At 60.6% G+C, this 23187-nt stretch overlaps 10 protein-coding genes across 10 annotated transcripts; 6 read left to right on the forward strand and 4 right to left on the reverse strand.

Moving 5' to 3' along the window:
* Positions 1–6: 6 nt before the first annotated feature.
* PAN0_010c4076 (uncharacterized protein) lies at positions 7–2364 on the forward strand (the record flags this gene model as incomplete). The annotated part of the gene is made up of 1 exon (XM_014800530.1): positions 7–2364. The coding sequence occupies one exon, from the start codon at positions 7–9 to the stop codon at positions 2362–2364; it is 2358 nt and encodes a 785-aa protein (XP_014656016.1).
* A 128-nt stretch (positions 2365–2492) lies between these two features.
* Positions 2493–3886, reverse strand: PAN0_010d4077 (SEP-domain-containing protein; the record flags this gene model as incomplete). Its single annotated transcript, XM_014800531.1, has 2 exons — positions 2493–2625; positions 2715–3886. 2 exons carry the CDS (start codon positions 3884–3886, stop codon positions 2493–2495), a joined length of 1305 nt encoding a protein of 434 aa, XP_014656017.1.
* A 611-nt stretch (positions 3887–4497) lies between these two features.
* On the forward strand, positions 4498–5304 carry PAN0_010c4078 (NADH-ubiquinone oxidoreductase 213 kda subunit; the record flags this gene model as incomplete). Its single annotated transcript, XM_014800532.1, has 3 exons — positions 4498–4693; positions 4812–5137; positions 5272–5304. The coding sequence occupies 3 exons, from the start codon at positions 4498–4500 to the stop codon at positions 5302–5304; spliced, it is 555 nt and encodes a 184-aa protein (XP_014656018.1).
* Positions 5305–5524: 220 nt separating this feature from the next.
* PAN0_010d4079 (nucleic acid-binding protein) lies at positions 5525–7127 on the reverse strand (the record flags this gene model as incomplete). Its single annotated transcript, XM_014800533.1, has 3 exons — positions 5525–5695; positions 5785–6969; positions 7065–7127. The coding sequence occupies 3 exons, from the start codon at positions 7125–7127 to the stop codon at positions 5525–5527; spliced, it is 1419 nt and encodes a 472-aa protein (XP_014656019.1).
* Positions 7128–7613: 486 nt separating this feature from the next.
* On the forward strand, positions 7614–9659 carry PAN0_010c4080 (NAD(P)-binding protein; the record flags this gene model as incomplete). Its single annotated transcript, XM_014800534.1, has 1 exon — positions 7614–9659. One exon carries the CDS (start codon positions 7614–7616, stop codon positions 9657–9659), a length of 2046 nt encoding a protein of 681 aa, XP_014656020.1.
* A 703-nt stretch (positions 9660–10362) lies between these two features.
* On the reverse strand, positions 10363–12288 carry PAN0_010d4081 (uncharacterized protein; the record flags this gene model as incomplete). The annotated part of the gene is made up of 5 exons (XM_014800535.1): positions 10363–10839; positions 11056–11389; positions 11522–11581; positions 11654–12132; positions 12190–12288. 5 exons carry the CDS (start codon positions 12286–12288, stop codon positions 10363–10365), a joined length of 1449 nt encoding a protein of 482 aa, XP_014656021.1.
* A 1371-nt stretch (positions 12289–13659) lies between these two features.
* On the forward strand, positions 13660–15374 carry PAN0_010c4082 (uncharacterized protein; the record flags this gene model as incomplete). The annotated part of the gene is made up of 4 exons (XM_014800536.1): positions 13660–13731; positions 14595–14662; positions 14885–15041; positions 15183–15374. 4 exons carry the CDS (start codon positions 13660–13662, stop codon positions 15372–15374), a joined length of 489 nt encoding a protein of 162 aa, XP_014656022.1.
* A 36-nt stretch (positions 15375–15410) lies between these two features.
* Positions 15411–17933, forward strand: PAN0_010c4083 (uncharacterized protein; the record flags this gene model as incomplete). The annotated part of the gene is made up of 1 exon (XM_014800537.1): positions 15411–17933. One exon carries the CDS (start codon positions 15411–15413, stop codon positions 17931–17933), a length of 2523 nt encoding a protein of 840 aa, XP_014656023.1.
* Positions 17934–18970: 1037 nt separating this feature from the next.
* On the forward strand, positions 18971–20473 carry PAN0_010c4084 (nucleotide-diphospho-sugar transferase; the record flags this gene model as incomplete). The annotated part of the gene is made up of 1 exon (XM_014800538.1): positions 18971–20473. The coding sequence occupies one exon, from the start codon at positions 18971–18973 to the stop codon at positions 20471–20473; it is 1503 nt and encodes a 500-aa protein (XP_014656024.1).
* A 690-nt stretch (positions 20474–21163) lies between these two features.
* On the reverse strand, positions 21164–23174 carry PAN0_010d4085 (60S ribosomal protein L4; the record flags this gene model as incomplete). Its single annotated transcript, XM_014800539.1, has 3 exons — positions 21164–22236; positions 22408–22525; positions 22842–23174. The coding sequence occupies 3 exons, from the start codon at positions 23172–23174 to the stop codon at positions 21164–21166; spliced, it is 1524 nt and encodes a 507-aa protein (XP_014656025.1).
* Between the last annotated feature and the right edge of the window lie 13 nt (positions 23175–23187).

Raw genomic sequence — 23187 nt, forward strand, 5'->3', positions numbered from 1 at the left:
ACCAAGATGGCTTCCAACGGCGCTGCCATCGGAACGAGCCGACCGCCGCTCCAGTCCAAGTTCAGCGAGTCCTACACGGCTCTGCTCCAGGGAAGACAGCCGTGGGCCTTGGACGATGCCTCGGTGGATGACCATCCCTCCTCTTCATCCTCCCAGTCGCGCCCGGCTGTGGCGCGCTCCAAGTCGGCGGGCAAGTCCAACTCGGGGCCTCGCTCGCGCTACTTTGCCGACCTGCTCTGCCTGCCCGTCGAAACGCGCTTGGTCGCCGATCTGCTCGCTGCCATCCCGCCCGAAAAACTCCTCGACGACAGCCCGCACAGCCAAGGCGCCCGCATCGCCGACAACGTTGGCGCCCTCTGGAGGGAGGCCATCCGCGTATGGCGCGAGAGCGACGAGGATGAGGTGCGCAGGAGGAACGCCGTCGACACGCTCGTCGCCCTCTCCTACCCCATCCTCAGCAAGCGCTTCTCCAACTACTCGTTCGATCTCATCACCATCTTCGCAGGCGGAATGGACGAGGCCGACGACGTCTTCACCCTCCTCGTAGACTCGATCCACGACACCCTTCGCGGCGGCGATCTCGCTCGCGTCCGCATCCCTTCCTCCACCCGTGACGACGCTGACGACTCGGATGCACATGCTGCCGAAGCAAGGGCCTGGATCGATGCAGAGGTGCAGCATCGCGCACTCCAGCTCGGCCTCCTTTGGCTCTCGTGCGTCGCCCAAACCTCTCTCGCCGCCTACTTTCTCCGCCGCGACCTCTTTGTCACCGCCTCCGCCTTCACCTCGTCCCCCGGCGGCGCCCGCTACGCCTACGAAGGTGCCGTCTTCCTCGGCCTCTTGGCCACCATCGGTCAAGGCTCAGCAGGAGGCATCTCGCTCAACGTCAGCACCTCCAATCCGTACGCTCGACGCTTCCGCGACTGGGTCGACGAGCAATGCATGGCCAAGATCCTCGTCGCAGCCGCGTCTGCCATGGACCGTGACGTGCAATCCTATCGACAAGTCGTCGACGATTCGCCTCCCTCGTTGGCAGGCAGCATCGCTGGACTCGCCACCATGCGCTGGGTCTCGGGATTCTCCGAACTCCTCGGCCCTGCCGCTCTACCACTGGCCTCCGACCCAAAACGAAAGGCAGCATCAGCAGCCTCGGCAGTCGGCGCAGACTTCTCCCATCTACCTTCGCCCACCTGCGTCATCCTCCTGCCCCTCTTCCTGCTGTCCAGATCAAATCAGGCCTTCACTTCGCTCATTCTGGATACAGCAGATACAGACGTGAGCACCGGCGACACACGCGCAAGAGCCAGTGAGGACTCCTTCTGCCATTTGGCCTCGCTCGCCTCTTACCTCGTCACGCACGCCTCGGTCTCGGCGCGCTCTGCCTCGTACGGTCGTATTGGCTTGCTCTGCCTCCTCGTCTTCCTCTACGATCCGCGCGGATGCCGCAACATGCTCTTCGACTCGCAGCACGCCACTCGCACGCTCGAGCGCATCCGCCTCTGCCGACAGCGCGAGCCCGCCCTGGCGCTGCCCCGAACGAAACGCACCCGCCTCATCACCGCCGTGCTCGACGTGGCCACCTGCTCGCTGCGCTACAATCTCAGCAAACGCATCGATACGGCTTCGTACCTCATCAGCCTCAGACTCGTTCAGCGCGCCGTCGTGCTGTGTTCCGACGAGCGCGTTCAGCTCGAGTACGACTGGCACGATTGCTGGAGTGCCACGCTCGCACTCGCCGCCTTCCTCGCCGCTCGCTACACCGAGCTTCGCTCGAGCCGCGACCTGCCCGAGCTCATCAGGGCGCTCATCGCCACGCTCAATTCGATCCTGCTGCGTTCCGACCATTTCCTGCCATCGACGCACGAGATCAACCACTTTGTCTACGAGCTCGTCCGGTGCTCCCCGACGCTGCGCAAGACCGTCATGCTTCTCGACCCGTCTTCGTCCAAGGATGCCGCAGGCACGCCAGGTCGAGATGCGGATCGACAGGCGGCAGTGGGGCCTACGCCGCCAAAGCTGTACGCGCAGGTGCCCGGGTGGAAGAACATCGAGCGCGTCATCCAGGCGGTCGAGGCGAGCATTGCAGACTGGGTCGAGCAGAAACCGCGAAGTCGGCGAAACCAGACACCGGACATCAACACCATCACAAAACTCATCGCCGCCATCGACCGCGAACAGCTGCTGGCCGGTGCCAACGAGGACGGCTATGCGGCCTCGGGTCCCTTTGAAGGCGCCAATAAGGCGGCTGTGCAGGCAGCTATGCATCACGAGCTCGAATGGCTCGATCGCATCCAGGAACAGTGTTTGCCCGAGTTCGTCCGCCATGCCTGCGCCGATGTCCTGCGCATCCTGCCCATCTACTGACCAACGCCCGCATGGCAGCGTTCAGCGTCAATGCCAATCCTTGGGTCTCCCTCTACACGTATGACAGATCTGCATGCAGCCGAGAAAAGGTGGGAAGTGCCATTCAACGCCCACCTGGGTGGGGACATCTACTGGAACTTTTGAATGACGACGGCATTGAGCAGGCCCGCAGCCTCGAGTGTCTGCGACTCGTCCGTCAGCGTTTTGGGCGGGAACGACGAGCTGAGCACGTAGTTGCGCGTCGACATGCCCGGGTTCGCTCTGCACAACATTCGCCAAAGGATGAAAATGCTATTAGTCAGTCAAACTGCACTCTTGTCAAACGAGTCAAGGCGAGGGAGAAAACTTACGCATTGATGTAGCCTCGAACGTCGGCGACGGTGTGGTGGGTGTTGAAGCGCGCCGTCATTCTCTGTCCGTCGCCGAGCCGGATCTGCAGCTGCGTCGTCGGCTTGTCTGCGTCCACCTTAAAGTCGCCAGCGCTTGCCGAGGTTGATGTCGACGAAGATGCGACGGGCTGCGTTCGCGACTGGCTCGCACCAAACGACGCCGGAGCGGGCGACCCAAGCCGGTTGCCCGAGCCCGCGAAAGGCTTCATGGGTGGCGGCTTGTACTTTTCATCTGTGCGTCGCTGCACGTGCACGTTGACCCGCTGGCCGAAGCGAACGTTGAGCAGGCTCAGCGGTGCGTGACCCGCGTTGATCGCAGCCAGCGTCTCTGCGTGCGCAGGATCGTCGTACCGCATCAGCTCGCCATCCTCGATCGAGAAGCCATCTTCCCAGAACGTCAGGTGGCGGATCACCACTTCACCCTCGTCCTCGTCGTTGTCTTGGGTCTGGTTCGAGAGACCACCAGGCATGGAAGGAGTGGCCGACGACGACGATCCGGCGGCCTCGCCCGAGTCGTTGATGGTTCTGCCGCGTCCGGCGAAGGCGAGCGAGCCGGAGGCAGCGGATTGGCCGGAGCCTCCGGCGGCGAGCTCGTCGGGGTTGCGTCTGGACTCCTCTGCCGCACGGCGCAGGATCTCTTGCACCAGGTCTCCGCCTGGCTGGCCTCTGCGACGACGCGCTTCGGGATTCTCGACGCTGAGCGCACTCTTCTCGCCACCGGCAAAGTAGTTCATCTCGTCGTCGTCGTCGTCATCGCTCTCGTCCTCGCTGTCGTCGTTACCCCTTCGACTGGAAGGAGCATCGTTGGACGATTGAAGGTCACGTAAGGTGGAGATACCACCGCGACCAGCGCCACGACTGCTGCTGCTCGCTGCAGGTTGCGACGGCCGGCTCGTTGCTGCAGTGGACCCAAAGGCGGACGGAGCTGGCTGGTCAGAAAGCGTGCGTGGCCCTGTGTACGTGTCCGCAGCCGAGGAAGGCGCCTGGTCCCCGTCGTCAGCGCCGCCCTGTTCGGATTCGTAGAAGCTGGACATGGCGGTCTGCAGATCCCCTCCTGCCGCCTCGAGGAAGAAGCGAGCGCGGTCGGCCGATGCGCCTGTGATGGCGGCGAATTGCTGAATGCTCTCGTCCATGCTGTGTTGCTTTGAAGCCTCAATTAGTAGATGATGGAATGATTGTGGTGGAAAGGAAGGTGAGAGGCGGCCTTGCCAACCAAGGCGTTGAGCTGCGCACCACGTCACTTTCCGCTGCATCAAGTGGAGGGCAGCGGCCGCGTGTAAAGGAGAGGCAGCGCATGGGCCCCCGCCTCATCCTTCCTGCCCAGCAGACTGCTCCCGCTAACTAACGTGGAAAAGGCAGAGAGCCAGCTGCAGCCGCAAAAAAAGGAGTCGATCACGACGCGTGCGCCTGGCCAACCTGGGCCAAGCGCCGATTTTTCGACTCGGACGAGAAGAGTGGAAATCGCAAACGGAAGATTGGATTTCGACTCGTGCCGGGAGCGACGGCGGATCGACTGCCAGAAACAGCGCTTCGAAGCGTGATGGTGCTCGCATGTCGTCGAATGTGACTTTGGTCGACCACCATCTCGAACCCTGTCTATCACCTTGGTTGCAACTGCGGATCGCATCTCCTTCTTCCGCACCGACGTCGGATAGCACTTCAGCACGCGCTACGACCTCTCGCACCGCTCTCGACACATTCACACGCACACAGCCCACGCTCGCATCGCGCTTCTGTGCCCAGCATGGCCAACAAGACCAACGAGCAGGTCGTCACCGAGACCTACTCGGAACGTTCCGCAATCGCTGATGGAATGACCTCCGGTGCTGCGAGCGCCGGCGCTGGTCTCCTGGTCAGTGCCATCCAGAACAGTGTGCAAACCCACAACAAGGGTGCGCTCGGTGTCTTCACCCGCACAGGTAGCACCATCGCCCTCTTCAGTAAGTTTACTCCCGCATGAAGCCCACAAGCTGCAATGGTGGCTTCCAGCGTTGGCGATGCTGACCAATTGTCTTGTCTGCGTCTTGCTCCGTATCGCGACTCTACTCCTACGCGCAGCTGCGATGGGAGGTATCTTCTCGTACACCGATGCGACCGTCGCCAACTTCCGCCAGAAGGACGATGCCATCAACGGAGCCATTGGTGGTTGCGCCGCCGGTGTGGTTCTCGGCGCTGCCGCTCGCTCGGTCCCCATGATGTTCGGAGGTTGCGCCAGTCTCGCCGCATTGATCGGCACCTTTGACGCGGCGGGCAAGTCGCTTTCCGGTGTCTACGCACGCCCCTCGCCAAATGACTTCACACACTCCGACCACGACGCATCGCATGGCACGCACGAGCTCAGCTGGAAGGAGGCACGCGAGGCCCGCCGTCAAAGCTTCTTCAAGGTATGTACCCTAAAGCTCTCCGACATTTTGATGCCTGAGAGCAACAGTAGCTTTCGTCAGGGCATTTGTTCATTCGATTGGACGCTGACCTTTGCCCTTTGACCGCCTTTGCGTAATTGCACAAACTTCAACAGCAAAAGAAGGAAGACGTCGAGTCGGACGCATAGATCCGTTCCTACTCTCCAGCCTGTACAGATTCTCTCTCGCCATGACATCTGTCGAATGTCCATTGCTCTATACTTTCCCAAAGAATCCGGTCGGCTGATCGCACACGCCTGGCTCACTGATCCGTGCTCGGTCGCGCACAGTCGAACAACACACAGGCAGGGCCGTGTTGGGAGCACGTCGGGCTGCAATTTTGGAAGCTGTGGTCTACGCGGCAGCTGCTTAGGAGAGCGAGGCGCCCACAAAGTTCTCCGAGTAGAGAACGCCCTTTTCGGTTCGCAGCAGACGCGGCTTCTTGTCCGCCTCGGGATCCGCAGCATCCGGGAGCGCACCCACCCAGGCGCACTCCTTGTTCTCGGTGGTCGTGTATCCAGGCTGGATCGTCTCAAAGATCTAGACACGCGTACGAGCAGAAGCGATGCGAGTGAGTCAGTATCGCGCAAAACGAACAAGACACCACCTGGAATCTTGGACAGACGCACCTTCTTCTTGGGGTTGAGCACAGCCTCGGGCTCACGGCCCTCGAAGCCCTCGACCCAGACCTTGTCGCCTGGCTGGCTGCCAGCGGGCGGGTACACGGGCTCCACACCGCCGTCCTTGCCGTCCTTGTGGGTGGCGCAGAGGAGCATGCCGTACGACTTGATGCCACGCATTGCAACGGGCTTGAGGTTGCACACACCAATCACCATGCGGTTCTGCATCTTCTCGATGGGCACAAAGTGGACCAGTCCACTGAGGATGGTTCGCGGGCCATCGGCCTCTCCAAAGTCGACCTTCTCGAGGTAGAGTGCATCGGCGTCCGGGTGCTTCTCGATCGACACAATCTTGCCCACACGCAGGTCGACCTGCGAAGGGATGGGACCCGTGGTGTCAGCAGCACCCGCCGCGGCGCCGCCCTTCTTGCCTCCGCCGCCGCCGGCCTTGGCCTCCTTGGGTGCCTTCTCCTTCTTTTCCTTCTTCTCCTTCTTCGGCTGCTGGTCCTGCTGCTGCGGCTTGGAAGGCTCCTTCTTCTCGCCGTCGGTCGCTGCCACCGACGAAGCCGCCGCCGCCTCCTTGTTGGCCTTCTTGGCCTTCTTCAGGTCCTCGGGCTTGGCACGCTCGATCTTGGGCATGCCCTCGTAGACAGGCTCGAAGGAGGAGAATCCAAGCTGGGCGGCGTTCGCAGCCTTGGCGACCTGGCTCAGGTTGGACAGGTGCGAGACGTAGCGTGCGACCGAAGGGGCGGCGTGCTGCTCGGCGGGCTGCAGCTTGGACACGGCGGGGTAGATGGAAGCAAAGAGGGCAAGATCCGCCACGGTAGGCTCGTTGGATGCGAGGAAGGTGACGTTGCTGAGCTGGGCGTCGAGCGCCTTGAGGCCCTCGGCAGAGACAAACTGCTGCTCGTCCGCCTTGTCGAGCTTCTGCAACCACTCGTTGGTGGCGGCCTTGGCCTTGTCGTCGGCACCGAAGATGTGCGTCGACTTGCCGGTCAGGCCAGCGAGCTTGTCGGCAAGGTCGGTGAGAGGCAGCGCGCTGTCGCCCTGAAGCTGCTGGATTGCGCTCTGCGATGTCGAGGATGATGTCGAGAATGTTTCAGCAATTAAGGATCGGGCAGGCGTCGGTGCAAAGTGTGCGAGGCGAGCAGCGCCAGGTCGGCATAGTGAACGGGAGGCGAGAGCGAGGTGTGTCTGTGAGATCAGTCATTTGAGCAAGCTGGGCGCAAGAAGAGGTGCGAAGCTACAGGCTCGCTTGGAGTCGGCTGCTTGGGGCGAGCTACACTTACAGCATCGTTGGCGTACTGCGCATAGGCAGCCGTGATGAGCTGTCGTGCTCGCTGTCCAGACATGATGACTTGTGATGTAGTTTGCAAGAACGAGATCTTGTTGGAGGGAAGCCAAGCTGCGTGGAATGCGGCGCCTGCGCTCTCGGCGAAAAAGAAGAACCGCACCTTCTCCACGAAGCCGTCAGCGCAGTGCGTGAGCTTTTGACCCGATGGTCAGACCCGATCTCACATCTTCGATCTGAGGCGTTGTTCAGCTCAGAAAGGGGTCAAAGTCAAAAATGGGAGACCCTGGATTGGGCCTTCAGTGGAGAAGTGCGGAAATCAGGTCATGAGCTTGCACACGCTCGTCCTGCGGTTTCACACAGAGCGCGGGTGTGATCATGCGTGCGTGAGTGTCGGGGGCAAGAGACTTCTCCACATCTGGATGGTGCCAAAGGATCGATCCTCTCCGCCTTCATTTCGTCAAGCTCTGCCTTAGCACCCTCGCCCCCGAACGTCTCTCCCGCTGTTGCCAGTCTAGTCGAGCTCGTCGACTGCACGCAAGTCAACATGTCGGCGGCCGACTCTTCAGCCTCTCGTCCCAAGGAGCTCCGTCCGGTCATCCTCATCACTGGTGCGAATGCCGGCGTGGGTTTCGGCATTTGCCAGAGGCTCATCGTACAGCTCTCGTCGCCCAGCCCGAGCGATACGCTGCCTTCACATCCGCAGTGCCGCCCGGACCCGTCCGTGGAGCCGAGCCCCTCGCCCTTTGCGGCGCCAGACGGATGCACCATCGTCCTCGCCTGCCGCAATCCCATCAAGGCTCACAAGGCGCGTCAGCAGCTCAAGCAGCTGCTCGACTGGATCGAGAATCTTCCCGAGCACGAGGATACGCCCACGGGCCCTCCAGAGAGCTGGGCCTTCGCCTTTGACACCACCACCAAGGATGACAAGCTCACAGATCCCGAGACCGAGGACGACATTCGTGACACGCCGCATGAGGACGCCGATCCCGCGCTCATAGCACATGCCCAGGAGAACAACGTAAGACGCAGGAGAAAGCTGCGCAAGGCATTCGCCAACGACGACGAAGCTGATCTCGACGATGACGAGGATCCGGATGGCGCCGACGCTCGTACCGATGATGCCACATCGACAGGCGCTGCAGCCAAAGATGGCTCGCCCAGCTCTCCGGACCTCAACGCCAGCCTCGAGCAGCGCAACAAGCGTGCCAATGCACGCTACCGCCGTCGCTTTTGCCAGGGCACCCGCATCGAGTTTGTCCCGCTCGACCTGGGTAGCATGGGCAGTGCGCTCGAGTGTGCTCGCATGGTGCGCGAGAGGTACACGCACGTCACCCACGTCGTTCTCAATGCCGGCTCGTCCGCATGGACCGGCATGAATTGGTTCTACGCCGTCTGGATGATCATGACGCAGTTCCGCTACGCCGTCACCTGGCCTGCCTACAAGATGCAGCGTGCGGGCGACAAGAGCGACGACGGCTTCGGTTGGGTGTGGCAGTGCAACGTGGGCGCCCACTGGATCCTGGTGCGCGCCTTGCTGCCCTCGCTGCGTGCCACTCCGTACTCGGTGCCTTCGCGCATCATCTGGACCAGCTCCGTCGAGGCCTTCTCCAAGTACTACGACGCCTCGGACTATCAGTGCATCGATGCAGCCAAGTCGCCTCTCCCCTACGAATCGACCAAATACCAGTGCGAGCTCGCCGCACTTGGGCTCGACGATGCGCTGGAGACGCGTCGCATGCGTACGCAGCCAGGCACTCCTATGGAAGAGCGACCCTCGGCGCTCGGCATGTCGCCCTTTGACAGCGCCGCCTCGCCCGCGGACTCGCGCATGCGACGAACTGCGTCGTCGGCGAGTGGCACCGCACCGCATGGCTTCCTCGGCCTGCCGCCACCGTCCCGGGCGCTCCCCGGCCAGCCCGAGCCACGCAGCTTCCTTGCCCATCCGGGCGTGGTGGCTTCGACCATGATGTCGCAGTTCGTCGCTTCGTGGGTGACGGTATTCGTCGTAGCGAGCTTCTACATTGCACGCTGGGTAGGCTCGCCGCATCACCCGATCGATCCGTTCAAAGGAGCCGTCTCGGTCAGCCACGCGTGTCTGGCACCGGACCTGGATCCGAAGAAGCGCTACGGAAGCCGCTCGGATTTCTGGGGCCGCGAGTACGTCGGCGTCGAGACCATCGAGTACTATCGCTCGCAGCTCGGCGGTGCCGGTCCCGGAGTGGGAGCGCGGCTGGCGCTCGCTGGCGTCGATCCCCGCACCGTGCAGGGCGACCCGTCGGATTCGGGACGTGTGCTGCGCATGGCGCGCGAGTATGTCGGCCTCTGCGAGAAGACGGCGCGCCAGGTCTGGCGCAGCGCCCGCAAAGGAGATCTGCCTCCTTGGAGCTCGCTCGCTGGAGACGAGTTTGTTGTTCGCGAACATGCAGCGCAGGCTTCCACCGATGACGAACAAGACTCGCAGCCGATTCTCGATACGCAAGACGCACGACCTCCCGCACAGTCCAAGGACGACGACCCTGTCATCACACTCAAAAAAACCACTGTGCCCAGCAGCGGCTCGTCGGGCGACGAGTGGGAGAAGGTGCAGTAAGCCAGAAAGCTTGCCCACAGCGCTCTGGTATGGTGCATTCGTTCTGCCGTAGCCGATGCGGGAAGAGCGGGCGTTCCCCTCAACGTTAACTGTGCTTGGCCGGAAATTGCTGTTTCGTAGACATGCACTGATCCAATTGTCAGTCTCACTAGGCACGCTGCCATTGTTCCCCACCTCCTCCTGCAAGTTGTCCGTCTTCCGACGTTTTTCGTCGCGAGCCAAGAACTTGTGTCGTGTCTGGGAATAAAGTTTTGAAAGAAACCCAGCAAAGAAGTGAAAAATGAAGCACAAAAAAATCGATGCGAGAAAACAACGCCAAAAATCCTCCAACCCCGAGCCAAAACGAAGAGACTCGGGAAGCCACTTAATTCGCACGGAGTCAAAGTTGATGCAGGACGGAGCATTCCAGGCCTGTCTCTCGGTGTCTGATGTGCTAAAACAAACGAGAGGAAGAACTTTACCCGGGCATGGCCAGGGTGAACGAACTAAATTTACAGTAATAAGCTAGCACCAAACTGCCGGTGGAGCTTGGACCCTGGCGGGAAGATTCGCGTGCAAGATCACCCGGGATTCATTCATGCGGCCCTTGGCGTGCGAATGCGAAATCCGCGTTTGAGTCCAGTTCTCGGCTGGATTTCCGAGCGGCCCCCAGTACATCAGCAAGCGGCTCATTCGTAGACATGCAAGGGCAGCGTCGAGTCGATTACAATGCCGGAGAGATGAAAATAACAGGGACATTGGGAATCTGCGCCCAACGATGAAGGCGATCTGCCAGATCACACTGGTCTCCGCCGAAAAGATTCAAGAATCCGACGCCGACAAGGTCTAGCATGCACGCCAGCAGCAGACACACAGTGCCGTAAACACAGAAGACGACGTTCTTCTGCGGTCTCTCGCTTCGGTCGAGCTGCTTTGGGAGCACTTCGTCGGGGAGCGTCACAAAGAATTTCACATTGAAGTCTCTCTCGGTTGTGCAAGCCAAGATGCGATAGATGAGGCCAACTGCGACCTGCGCCCTGGTGGACGGCACGTCCCTGAACGCAGCGTGGGCCCGTGCCTTTAGATCGAGCGGGCGGTCTTCCGAGTCGGCCAGCGATGTTGCTACAAGTCCCAGATGAATCACCTCGTACTGTCGCATGTGGTCGGACTTGATGAGGAGCTCCGCAGCTTGCTCCAGCTCCTCTCCAGAGCGCACTGCTGAAAGATGAAAGTCGCGTCGGCTCCTGGCAGAGGCGCCGGGCGAGCATCGCCTTCCTCGAGCTGTAGGTTCTGGTTGATTCCGATCATTCCGAAATCATCGAGAGCAACGAGAACCCACGACTGGAAGAAGGGGAAACTCGGCCGGAGGATCACGCCAAGTCTTGAGGAGCGGGTACGCCTAAAAGATCGCCTTGACGTCGGCAACCCAGCCAGGGCGCAAAAATTTGAAGTCCCGAGGAATGGTCTTGCGTCCAGTCAGTCGGATCTGGCGCACAAGCAGGGCGTGGAAGGCGACGTTGAAGACCCTGAGCACCTGCTCCACGTCGTCCTTCTCGAAGCCAAGCCGAGCGATGGTCTCGGCGGCAGTGCAGTTGCTCGACGAACTTCCGTCCTTGAGCGTGAGGCCGCGATAGAAAATATCGTCGACCACCCGCTCGACGTAGCCGTACGGCCATTTTTGGCGCAGGAAAGCCCAGTTGGGCTGACCTGGCTCGGCAGTATCCTTGAACGTATCGATCTGCTGCAGACCACTGCAAAAGAGAACCAAAAAGCAAGAGGAATGTCAGCGTCGGCTCGGAACACACCACACATCCAAACATGTCTTCGAGTGTCTATGGACGCCGAGGCGCCTTGTGCGCGAAAAGACTGACCACTGCACTTACATCGTGATGAGCTGCTTGGCCTTCTTGACGTCCTGAGCACTTCCGCTGGACAAGCGCGCGCTGTCGGATCCGCGTTGGCCTCATGCGCCAGCAATGTTGATGCTGATGCCGGGACGCGGGCTTGCACTCGACACCATTTCGTGAAAGGTCCTTGCTGTGGTCGGTGTAGGAGCAATAGGCCGAACGTGAGCCTTCGATCGTGCAGGTGAGGCCAGCGTGGCAGATGCCGCTCCGCCGTCACGACGGGATCGGCGCGTGTCGCTGGCCGTCGAAGCTGTAGCACCCTGCCTGGCCGAGCCGAAAGGCTGCGCCTTGTGCTTGTGCTTGTTTTTGCCCCGCTTCTTAGGGCTCGCCTGGCTGCCGGTGCCTTGCTCTTGCGGGGGCATGGCGGTCCGAGGCCTTTTCTTGGGTGTGACGAGCTGCGCCTCAGAGGCGGCGCTGGGCCGGTCGGCAGCAGCGACTGGAGCGTCGGTCATCACGACGTCGGCAATCGCCACTTCGGGTGTCGAGTCGCGGCCAGGAGCTTTGGCATCGTTGGTTTCGGGTGGCTGCATCACAACGTCGGCCAAGTCGGCAGCTGAAGTACCCGAGGGTCCTTCGCGGTGCGCAGACTCTTTAGCCCTGCAAGACGATGCTCACTCGGACTTGGACTTGCCCTTGTCCTTGACCTTGACCTTGACCTTGTCCGACGACTTCGATTTGGGCTTGTCTGGCGGCTTGTCCTTGAAGTGCTCGTGCGGCTCTCGTTTTCCTCGGGTGCGAGGCATGGTGAGCGTAGAGTCGCAAAGAGAGGAGGTGGAGGTAAAGGATGCGAAGAGAAGAGAGATTGAGCGGTATGTACAGCGGAAAGGAAGGGAAAATTGTGAATTGAGGAAGTAAAAGAAGCGATGAAGGGGTTGAAGAGCGGATGATATGGAAGTGAAGAGACGGAGGGGAGGGCTGAGCAGCGAAGACGGCTGGCTTTAATAGACGAGGCAGGCGTCCCTGGCCCCGAGCTGCTCAGCACAGAGATGGACGGCAGGGAAAGCAATGGCAACATCGCAGCACGAGTGAACAGCCGGTCCCACCATTCCACCCAGCAGGCGAGAAGACGGCGAACGAGCACGAGGCTTGCGGTGCTTCCATCTATCCGCGGTCCCAAAAGATCCAAGTCATCTGCAGATAGCACGGCGCCTGGCGCTCCTCAGCGATTCTCTTGCCGGTCGAGAAGGCGTGGCAAGTCTGCTGAGCGCAGAGTGTACTCACGGTCGAAGAGATCGCAATCGCCACAGCCTCGTCTCCGTTGATAGCCAATGAGAAGCTTGATGCCGAAGAGGTGCAGCGCGCATAGATACTTTGAGCTTGTTACCCGTGTGAACGGCTCCGCTTCGGCATGGATGGGCTCGGATTTGGCACATGATGGACGTGACGACCGTTCTTCGGCTTGAAAAGGGGCACCTGTCACACCAGATGCAAATGAGGTACGGCGATGAGCTTCGTATCGGCGCGGAGGCGTCTTGGAATGGAGGAAGCCGATGAGAAGAGGTTCTCGAGGCCGTGGACGCCCATTTCGTTGGGCCAACTTTTCAAGTCACATTGCGGTCCTACCAACCCAAGATTGGTGACGCGCGCTGAGCACCTCGGGGCGAGACTGGATCATCCGCTGTCGAGTGATCAAGCTGGAGTGATCAAGCTAGAGCACCGCTGCACATATGGCGACGATAAACCCGACAGGTCCAAGCTTGTGAGTTCGTTCCTTTGCATACGAACAAAGATATGCCCGCGAGTCGCAAGCTGCAATGGTGTTGACACGCGTCGCGCAACTCTACCAAACCAATATCAAAAAAGACGAGACCCGCCAGCAGATTGATCCGTGTGCTCACTCGCCAGCGTTTTCTGGCCGCTTTGCATTGGGAGAGACGAGCTCTCGTACCGACTCACATTCATTCGCAGCCTATTGCCAACGATCCGACTGAGCCTTTTGAGCCGAAGTTAGGCGGCAATCCAAACTTGGCATCCGTGCATTCTCGAAAGAGCTGGGAGCAAGGTTCAAGACTTTGCCACGGATTTCGCTGATTCTCGCAGAGCGATTCGAAGTTCATTAGCTCGATGCGAAATCGACGCTAGTTATCGTTAGAACTCTTCAGGATTGACAGCCAATGAGCGCCAATACCCGCCCAACGCAGCGGAAGCCACCCGCCAAGCAAATCCTGTTAGCGTGTTCCTGTTCTGTAAGTTAGCCTGACCTAGAGCACACGCCCTGGCGCTTCGCGAGCTCGTGTCAAGATCAAGCGCAGCCACAAGGCCAAGTCGCCTACGCAAACCCAATTCGACATTTCCTTAGGAAATCAAGGGGTGCAAACAAAAAAACAGACGAGAAAAGACACAAAAAAATAGAAAAAGGGTTTACGCCCGAAATTACCGTTCGACGGACGCTCGCTTGGCTGCTGCAGCGCCCACTTGCAGTGCAGCGTAACTGCGCACTGTCGCAGGAAGCAGCCGATTCGATGTCCCTCTGCTTTTGTGCCGCGGCTTGCGTGCTGCGCAGTCGTCCGGCACCCGGCTCGAGCAAATAGCCATATGGCACCGCAACTCATGCGGCCCTCTGACACTCCGCTCCAGTCTAGACCCGCCGCTCACGACCAACCAGACTTGGAGCGTGCTAGACTCGCGGATCAGCGGTTGAAGTCGAAGCTCCATCCGCCCGGCGGCGAGCAGGGGAGCGGGAGAGCAGCATTGCATTTCGGGCTGCGGCTGTAGCCAGCCTTGCTGCTGCGAGTGACCTGGCCCACCAAAAAAAGCACAGCTGGTCGAGAGCCGTAACTTAGCCCAATCGCGTTCGGCGCTCTGGGATGATGAGCTTCGACGGCTCGGCTCGGCTCTTGGTCCCTCCAGTGGCTCGGATGCTTTTGGCCCTGGCTCGCGCTTCGCCTCTCCCGCGCGCTCCTGCCTGCCGCGCCCAAGCACAGTTTCGACGCTCACCCGCTCGCTGGCTCGGCTCATGGCAGCTGCATCCTCAGTCCCCGCCTGGCTCGAGTGCAGAATGCAACCCGCCCCACGCCGCCTCACCTTGCATTGGGCTATCTGATCCCAGACCTCTTCGGGCTTTAGTAGCAGCTCCAGCCTGTGCCGCCGCCAGGACATCGCCAATCACCAGCGACCGTGTGCAAACAGAGGAAAGCCCTTTTGCTTGGTGTGGCATCCATCCGACTTTGGACAAGATCTCAGCAGCCCCACCACGCGCCGCCTCGACTTCTATGCACCAAACCTTTGGATGCACCCTAACCCCGGTTTCCGTGCTCACTGGCATCCCGCCTTGTCTCCAATATTCGACTCTGCTGGTCAGCTTTGACTTGGAACGGCCTCCGTTCCGCTCACTCCAAGCCCGCCCACTTCCGCTCGACCGCCTGCCGCTGCCATTGTCCTGCTCCCTTCCACCCATACAGCCGCCCCTCTCAGCATCCTCACCTACCCAGACTTTTCTGCCGCCTTGCCCCGAATCCCTAGTCCCTCGAGCCTTTACAGCTTCCGTCTCCCCCACGTCCGTTCTTCGCATCTCGTTTCATTCGCCTAGCTCGCCCGGATCCACTACGCCACCTGCACCCGCTTCTTGACACTGCTCCCGCTATTGTCACTGGCGTGTTCTTGGCCACACTTGATTTCAGCACCTCTGCGCATCCAGAACGCCACCTCTCAGAACGGTGCATCCGCATCCTCACCTCAGTTCTTTCCATCTCGACTCTGTCGTGGTTCATCTGCGGCTCTCAACATTGACACACATCGCACACAGCGCGGCCCGGATCAGCTTGGCTCCACTCATCCCGGCTTGCAAAACCAGCAGACTCAGAGCACACTTCGCCTCCACAACCTTTGAGAGCGCTGCTGGTGCTCCGTCGATTCTTTCTGCAGCATGATGCAGCAGCCTGCCACCAACATGGCGGCTCCACTCTCTTTGGATCGCCGGCCAGCTTCGGCGTTCCCGCAAGATTTTGTTGGAGGCGCCGGCAGCGATCCTCGCTACCTGGCTGCTGGCCAACCTTTCGCCTCGGAATCTCATCTACACAATCCTCACCAGCAACAAATGTATTCGCATCCGGCTCCAGACTTTGCCGGCGGCTACAACCATACCGCGACCAGGGCGCCATACGACCAGCAGCTTTCTTTCGATGCCACAGCCCCCTCGCACGTACCGGCGTGGTTCTATCAGTCGAATCAGGATCGCTCATCGCACAACGTTCCTGCTGCCGCCCTCCCCTTCTCGCTCGACTCGTATCCGCCACAGACCAACGGTGCATCGGCAGCCACCAACAGCCTCTCGGCACCTCCGGTCTCGTCCCTATCTGCGAGCGCACCACCCGAACGAGGTGCTTCTGCAGCCCCAGCAACTGCCGGTCTTCATCCCGTTGGTCCCTCCGAAGCCGCACCGTTCGCCGTCAGCACGGCTGGCAATGTTTCGTCGATCTCGCTCCCATCGGCTCTTCCGCCACCAGCCGTGAGCGAGAGGCGCTCTAGCGATGACTCAGTGCACAACATGGTCAACACTGGCTTGCCTATGATCGACGCCCACCCTCCAGCTGGTGCCGTGCCGATGTCCATCGCCGCCCGGGCGGGTTCCGAGGCTGCCGGCTTCAACGGGTCTCTCTCGCCCACTTCGTCCGCTCGCATGTCGGGCAGTCCTGAGGCCCTCGCTTCATCCAGCGGATATCCTCACTACGTCTCAGCTTCAACAGGTCCGCCCACAGGCATGGTGATTGGCGCGCCCATGTCCAGCTCCGTCCTCGAATCGATCGACTCCTGGCTGGCTCCCGCACCCCCTGCTTCGATGAACAGCAACACCACTGCTGGTGGCGACGCTTCGGCTGCGGCCAACTCCACGTCTTCCCACGGCACAACACGAAACATTTCGCCAGCAGGTGGCTCAGCTGCAAGCAGCGTGCCGTCTTCCACACGAGTGTCTACTGGTGCTGTCTTCCATCCTGGCTCGGCCTCCAACGACGCCTCGGCATCCTCCTCGGCCGCTTTCAAGACGAGTGTCGAGAGGCGCGAGCGCAACAAGGCGTCGCAACGCGAGTCACGAAAGCGAAAGCAGGATCGCATGGAGACGCTGGAGAGCGAGAATGCGGCGCTGCGCAAGGCGCTCGCCGACATGAAAAAGTTCAGCCACGCCCTTTCGAACGGCGCGGGCATTCGTGGCGCCGACGGCGCCGAGGTGGCTCCCATCCAGCTCACCAAGTTCACGGGCGCATTCCATCTCGATCTCATCGAGTCGCATCTGGAAGACGAAAGCGCCGAGGCCGAGTGGAAGGGTATGATCGGCCATCGCTTCCCTGCTCAGACCTCGTCGGCGCAAGACTGGGATGGCCCCACCTTCGGTGCCGCATCTTCAGCGTCGGACTCGGACGAGGAGCACAGCCGAGAAGACGCAGGAGGTCCAGCCAACGCGGCAACACAAGCTGACTCGACTCAGGCCTCTGGGTCGACCAAATTCGAGGGACCATCCTCGGTGGCGACCGAAAAGGCCAAGAGCTCGCTCGCACCGTCGCAGCCAGACTCGCAAGCGGGCAAGAAGGCGACCTGGGAGATCTCGCTCAATCAGAAACGCCAGAAAGCCGCGCAGAGCTTCCCCTCGATGGTCGCAGTGCCCGAGTTGGTGCTATACAAGGTGTGTCGTCTCTACTTTAGCACGCTTCTGCCTTTTACCACGAAGCTCAAGTCGGGCATCATCAACCTGCGCGCAGCGCGCGAGGCTCCCGGCTTCATTGGCGGAATGGACGACCTGCCACGTTTCCCCGGAGATCCATCGTTTGTCGGCGAAGAGTTCTACCTGCCACGAAACCTGATGCCGACCGAGATGCAGATGCGCATCGGCTTCCACCCGGTCGAGATCGCAGTGCTGCCGTATCCGGCGATGCGCGACCGCGTCCTGACGATCCTCAGCGCGTTCCATGCGATCGAGGAGCTGGCTCAAGCAGAGGAGGACGCCGCTCGATTCACGGACGAGTCGAGCAGCGACAAGTCGCTGGGCAATAGCGGCGGTGCCCGAGCTCCAAGCGCCGAGGAGACCGAGCTCAACGACGAGGACATTCGCAAGCGCACCGCCTTGGTTGCAGACATGTCGGCGTGGAAGCCCAAGGAGGCGTCCGGCGCCGTGGTGATCCCGGACAAGGGCCGAATCTACTCGTACGGATTCCTGGAGAAGCCCAAGGGCTCGCACCGTCTGCGCAAGCCAGCGCAGCGCTGGCTGGACGAGTTTTTCTACGCGATCGTGCAAACGCTGCGCGTCTGGTCGCCCGCCGGCGATGTGTTTGACGGCGAGTGCTTCGAGTTCAAGGAGAGCTTCTTCCGCAAGTACCCTTACATGGTCGACGGCGAGATCTTGCGTGCCACAAACCGCTGGAGGAGGGCACGAGGCGAGGATCCCATCCGCCTATGATCGCCCTGCCCCTGCGCATTCTCGCTCCTGCTCGCTGCTCACAGTCGGTCTCGCCTGCCCATCCGCTCGTCCGCAATTGCCCGCACTCGTCTTTGTCCTACAGTTACTGCTCGCATCGCTTCATTTGCCTCTTTCCCTTTTCCGCATTTTTTTTTTGTCTCTCGCATGTTGTTCCGCTTCTTCAGCTTGGTCGACACATGGACGCCACCGTCCTCTCGATCCCCGCCATCAGACTTTGTATCACTCGTATCTGTCGTTTTCCTTCTTTCCGATCCTCCTCTGTAGACCAAACAGTCACGCTCCGGTTGCTTAGCCCTGTCCTTCGCCCTCTGTTCTGTCGCGATAATCCGAGCACCTTGACACGAAGCCCAGTATGTTTGTCGAGCGATTCTCAGGTCGACGATCGACTCAATGCGGCCCAAGGAGAGCTTCAACGTGGGTTGTGCCAGCCCAATGCAGCCACATGTCGGAGGAGCTCCAGCTGTGTAGGAGTAGCGACAGCTCGAGGTCGGCCTGCGCCGACGCCTAGCGGTGCGATTTTGGGCGAATTCGCCCGCAAAGCCAACTAACTGGCTGCAGGATCAAGCCAACAGGCGACGCGCCGGAGACCAACACTTTGAGCTTTGAAGCGAACGTGGATTTTTGAAGCGAATTTCCGAGGCCGAATCTCAGGGGCGCAGTGCCGCATCCAGCAGCAGGCAGCGCTGTCGATCAACACCTCCTCGACAGGTGCAAGAAATCCGCCTCCTGAAATTCGGAGCCTGCGTGCTGGGCTGCACAGCGACGTCGTTCCAGCACCTGAGCGGTCAAGCGCGCGCGTGTGTGCTGCTGCCACTCGTCACATTCTTCCGACGAGAGGCACATGTGCTGGCTCGACTTGCAGCGGCCAAAGCGTCTTGGGTGTCAACTCCACCTGTCGAACTGCTGGCATCGATCTTGCGTCGCTAACCAAACCGTGCGCCTTGACACTTCCTCTTCTTCCGCGCCACAACATCTGCGTTCATCGCTTCGACCACACACGAGAGGTCATAGACACCATGTCGATCTCATCAGTAGACGTTTCATCCCTCAAGCAGAGATACGAGAAGGCGGGTCAGTCCCACCTCTTCGCCTTCTGGGACAAACTCAACGCCGACGAGCAGGCACAGCTCGCGCAGCAGCTCGACGAGCTCGACGTCGAACGTGTCAACCAGGTCTTCCAAACCGCCATCAAGGCTGACGAGGAGGCTCGCGCTGGCAAGTCGCACGATGTGCAGCCCCCACCGCCGTCGTCGGTGGTCAACACAATCCAGGGCGAGGCTGATCCCGCCACGGTCGAGCACTTCCGCACCGTCGGCCTCGATGCCATCGCTCGCGGCCAGGTCGGCGTGCTCTTGATGGCCGGAGGCCAGGGTACCCGTCTCGGCTCCACGGCTCCCAAGGGCTGCTACGACATCGGCCTTCCTTCCCACAAGAGCCTTTTCCAGATCCAGGCCGAGCGCATCCTCAGGCTGCAGCACCTTGCCGCTCAGCATGCCCGCGGCTCTCCTTCCGGCTCTTCAGACGGCTCCAGCGCTTCGGTCGTGATTCCATGGTATATCATGACCTCGGGCCCCACCCGCCGCGACACCGAGGCCTTCTTCGCAGAGCACAACTACTTTGGTCTGCAGAAGGAGGACATCATCTTCTTCGAGCAGGGCACGCTGCCCTGCCTCTCGCTCGAGGGCAAGATCCTGCTCGACAGCACCAGCAGAGTGGCTACAGCCCCAGACGGCAACGGCGGCCTCTACCGCGCGCTCCGTACGCCGTACAACAAGGGCCAGCCTCATACCGTCATCTCGGACCTCGGAAAGCGCGGCATCAAGTACCTCCACGCCTACGGTGTCGACAACTGCCTCGTCAAGGTCGGCGACCCCATCTTCCTCGGCGTCTGCCTCGAGCAGGGCGTCCAGGCCGGCGTAAAGGTGGTCAAGAAGGAGAACCCCAAGGAGTCGGTCGGCGTCGTGGCGCTGCGCGACGGCAAGTTTGGCGTCGTCGAATACTCGGAGATCCCCGAAAGCTTGAGCGAGGCACGCGATGCCAACGGCGAGCTCTCGTTCCGTGCGGCCAACATCGTCAACCACTTTTACACCACCAAGTTCCTCGCCGACGACGTGCCGGCGTTCGAGCCCGAGATGGCCTTCCACATCGCACGCAAGAAGATCCCCACCGTCGATCTCGCCACGGGCAGCCCCGTCAAGCCCTCGACGCCCAACGGCATGAAGCTCGAGCTGTTTGTCTTTGACGTCTTCCCCTTCTGCGGCGACAAGCTCGCCGTGCACGAGGTGGCCAGGCCGGAGGAGTTCAGCCCGCTCAAGAACGCAAAGGGCACCGGTGTGGATGATCAGGACACCTCGCGGCGCGATCTGCTCGCTCAGCAGAGCAGGTGGCTCGCCGCTGCTGGCGCCACGGTCTCCGATGGCACCGAGGTCGAGCTCAGCCCGCTCCTCACATATACCGGCGAGGGCCTCGAGAGCTTTGCCGGCAAGACCCTCTCACAGTCGGGCAACATCGAGCCCTAGCTTTGCTTCCAATGAGCGCAAACCGACGAATCGTATTTCATTCGCATGTGCATGCAGTGGCTGAGGATTCGACAGGAGTGTGCGGCACGAGCGGTCTGCTGAGACACGAGCCACTCTACTGAGCCTGAATACACAACGTCTTGACTCGTTCCTGGCTCAGATGCCTGCGACTTCAGCCCGGACTCAATGGCACTGCAGACTCAGTCGCGACACACGCCGATCGCACGCAGAGAAGAATGGAAAGGGTCCCAAAACGTGCCGATAAGCCCGGCCTTTTTTGTGTTGCGATTTTTTGGGGGGGATGATGTGGGGGTGTGGTGCGAATTGTATACAAAGGCCGACCGAGGCAAGACGGTCGACCAAATGAAAGGGATGATGATCGAGTCGTGACGAACAGGTGAGCTTAGGGCGATGAGAATGGAGCCGATCTTGTCCTTCTCTTGTGGGGCGAGATACAACAAAGGACCGGGGTGTGAGAAGAATGTCATGATGCGACATGAAAAGATGCGTGAATGCAACAAGATTTCAAGAAGGACAGGAGACGCAGCTCCATCCTAGTCCACCACCCGCAAAACCTGCACGCATCGATCCGACAAAGGGGGATGCGAGAAGAAAGAGAACGAAGCGAGCCATGCCAATGCGGCGAAGACGCCACTCGAGCTATCGAAAAGCTGAATGTGCACCATCCGCTTAGTTGGCGTGGAGGAGCTCGAGGAACTCCTTGGCAACGGGCTGCTTGGCCTCCTTCTTAAGGCCCGACTTCTTCTGGGCCTGGGCGCGGATCTCGGAGCGGATGGCGGCCTGGGCGTAAGGGTTGAGGCGGAAGAGAACAGCGCGGTTCTTGAGGGGGTTCTTGCGCTGGGTGAAGGGGCGGGTGGTCTTGGCGGGGCCCTTGGCGCGGACGACCGACTGGATCTCGTCCGAGTTGATGATGCGGGTCACGTCAGTGTTGGCGATCTTGGCCTTGGGCATGGTGAAGCCAGACTTGGCAGCGAAGACCTCGTCAAGGCGGCCGAAGGCGGACTGGGTGAAGATGACGAAGCGGCCAAGGTGTCCACCGGGGGCGAGCTGGAGGAGGTTGAGGCGCTCGACCGAGCACAGCTCAACACCGGGAACGTTGCGGAAAGCCTTGACGATACCGGCGTCCTTGTTGTAGATGACAAGGGGACCGCGGCGCTGGGTGTGGCGGCGGTTGCGGAGCTTGCCAACACCGGCGCGGATCTTGCGCGAGTTGGAGACCTTGACGACGTCGTTGTAGGCGTTGACGGCCTTGAGGAGAGCGACAGCCTCCTTGGTCTTGGTCAGGCCCTCGGCGGCGTCGGCGACAACGAGGGGAATCTCCTCGAGCTCCTCAACGCGGTGACCGCGGGCGAGGACGAGCGAAGGGACGGCGGTGGCAGCCAGAGCCGAAGCGGTAGCGTAACGCTTCTGGTTCTGGTTGGTCTTGATGAACCAACGGCGCCACAGCTTGGTGGGGGCGAACATGTGACCGCCGCGGACCATGTTACCGAAGGCGGCCTGGCCGGAGCGGTGGGTACCGCCACCGCCGACACGGGGAATACGGGCGACAGCACGACCGGTACCCCACGACTCGGCAGAGGTCTGGTGACCAGCCTTGGTCGAGACGGCGTAAGGCTGACGCTTGTTCTTGGCCACGTTGGTGTGGACGAGCTGAACAACGTCAGGTCGGATGGGGGCAGTGAAGACTGCGGGGAGGGGGAGCGAGCCCGAGGCCGCGCCATCGAGGCCCCTCACGTTGACGGCTGTGGTGAGAATAAGTGAACACGAATGCGGACAAGGTCAATGACTGGTCCTGTAAAACTTTGGCTTGCGGGGCCCATCACAGCGATAGCACCAGATCGAACTGTTGTGGCGGAAAACCTGAACGGCGATAGTCTGGCGCTCTTGGCTAATCGAAGTCGAAGTGTATGGACGTATGCTTTGTTTGCCAATGCTGCCGCCTTTTGGCGGTTCGATCGCCCTGGCTACTTGTTCGTCTGTGACGCAACGGCATTCTGCAGCCGCCGTGTCCGGCGTGTGACGGGTCTGAGCCTGCATGCTCCCATCGCTGACGCAGATCCGCCTCATATGAGCGCAACTAGAATGATGAAGCGATTCGACCGTGCTGAGAATGGTCGGAAACGTGCGAGATCGACTCTATGTATGCAGACGTTGATACGACGTATCGGTTGGCCGTCCAGTGTCGCCGACGGATGTTGTGCTGAGAGCGAGGCTGCAAGAAATGCCGAAGGTGCTTTGTTACGGGATGCTGTGGCTGACGATGAGAGCCGATGATGCTGGATGCTGTGGTCGGATTGCGATGCTGATGCTATGCTGATGCTGCTGATGGGCTGTACGAGATACCTACTGGGTCTAGCAGCCATTTTCGATATCTTGAAGGAGATGGTTGGTGGATGATTCCAAGGAGGATGGTGACGGCGGGCTCTGAGTAGCCAACGCGCTTTGCTTGTTTCGCACTCTGGGCGCTGGGCTGCGTTGTGGCTGTTGGCTTCTCGGCGCTCGTCAGTTGGGCTGCGTGCTGCTGCCCTCTGCTGCCGCTTTCTGAATTGAAGCCCCACGGCTGCTCGCCTGCGAATGCCATCCTTCTCGCCTTCTGGGCGCAAGCAGGCTGAGCGGCCTGTACTGTCAGAGCTGAGGTCTGCAGAGACTTGTGCGATGCCGACTTTTTGGGATTCTCCATTGGGCCCACAGAC

This window comes from Moesziomyces antarcticus (assembly GCF_000747765.1).
Source record: "Moesziomyces antarcticus DNA, scaffold: scaffold_v10010, strain JCM 10317, whole genome shotgun sequence".
NCBI classification, from domain to species: domain Eukaryota; kingdom Fungi; phylum Basidiomycota; class Ustilaginomycetes; order Ustilaginales; family Ustilaginaceae; genus Moesziomyces; species Moesziomyces antarcticus.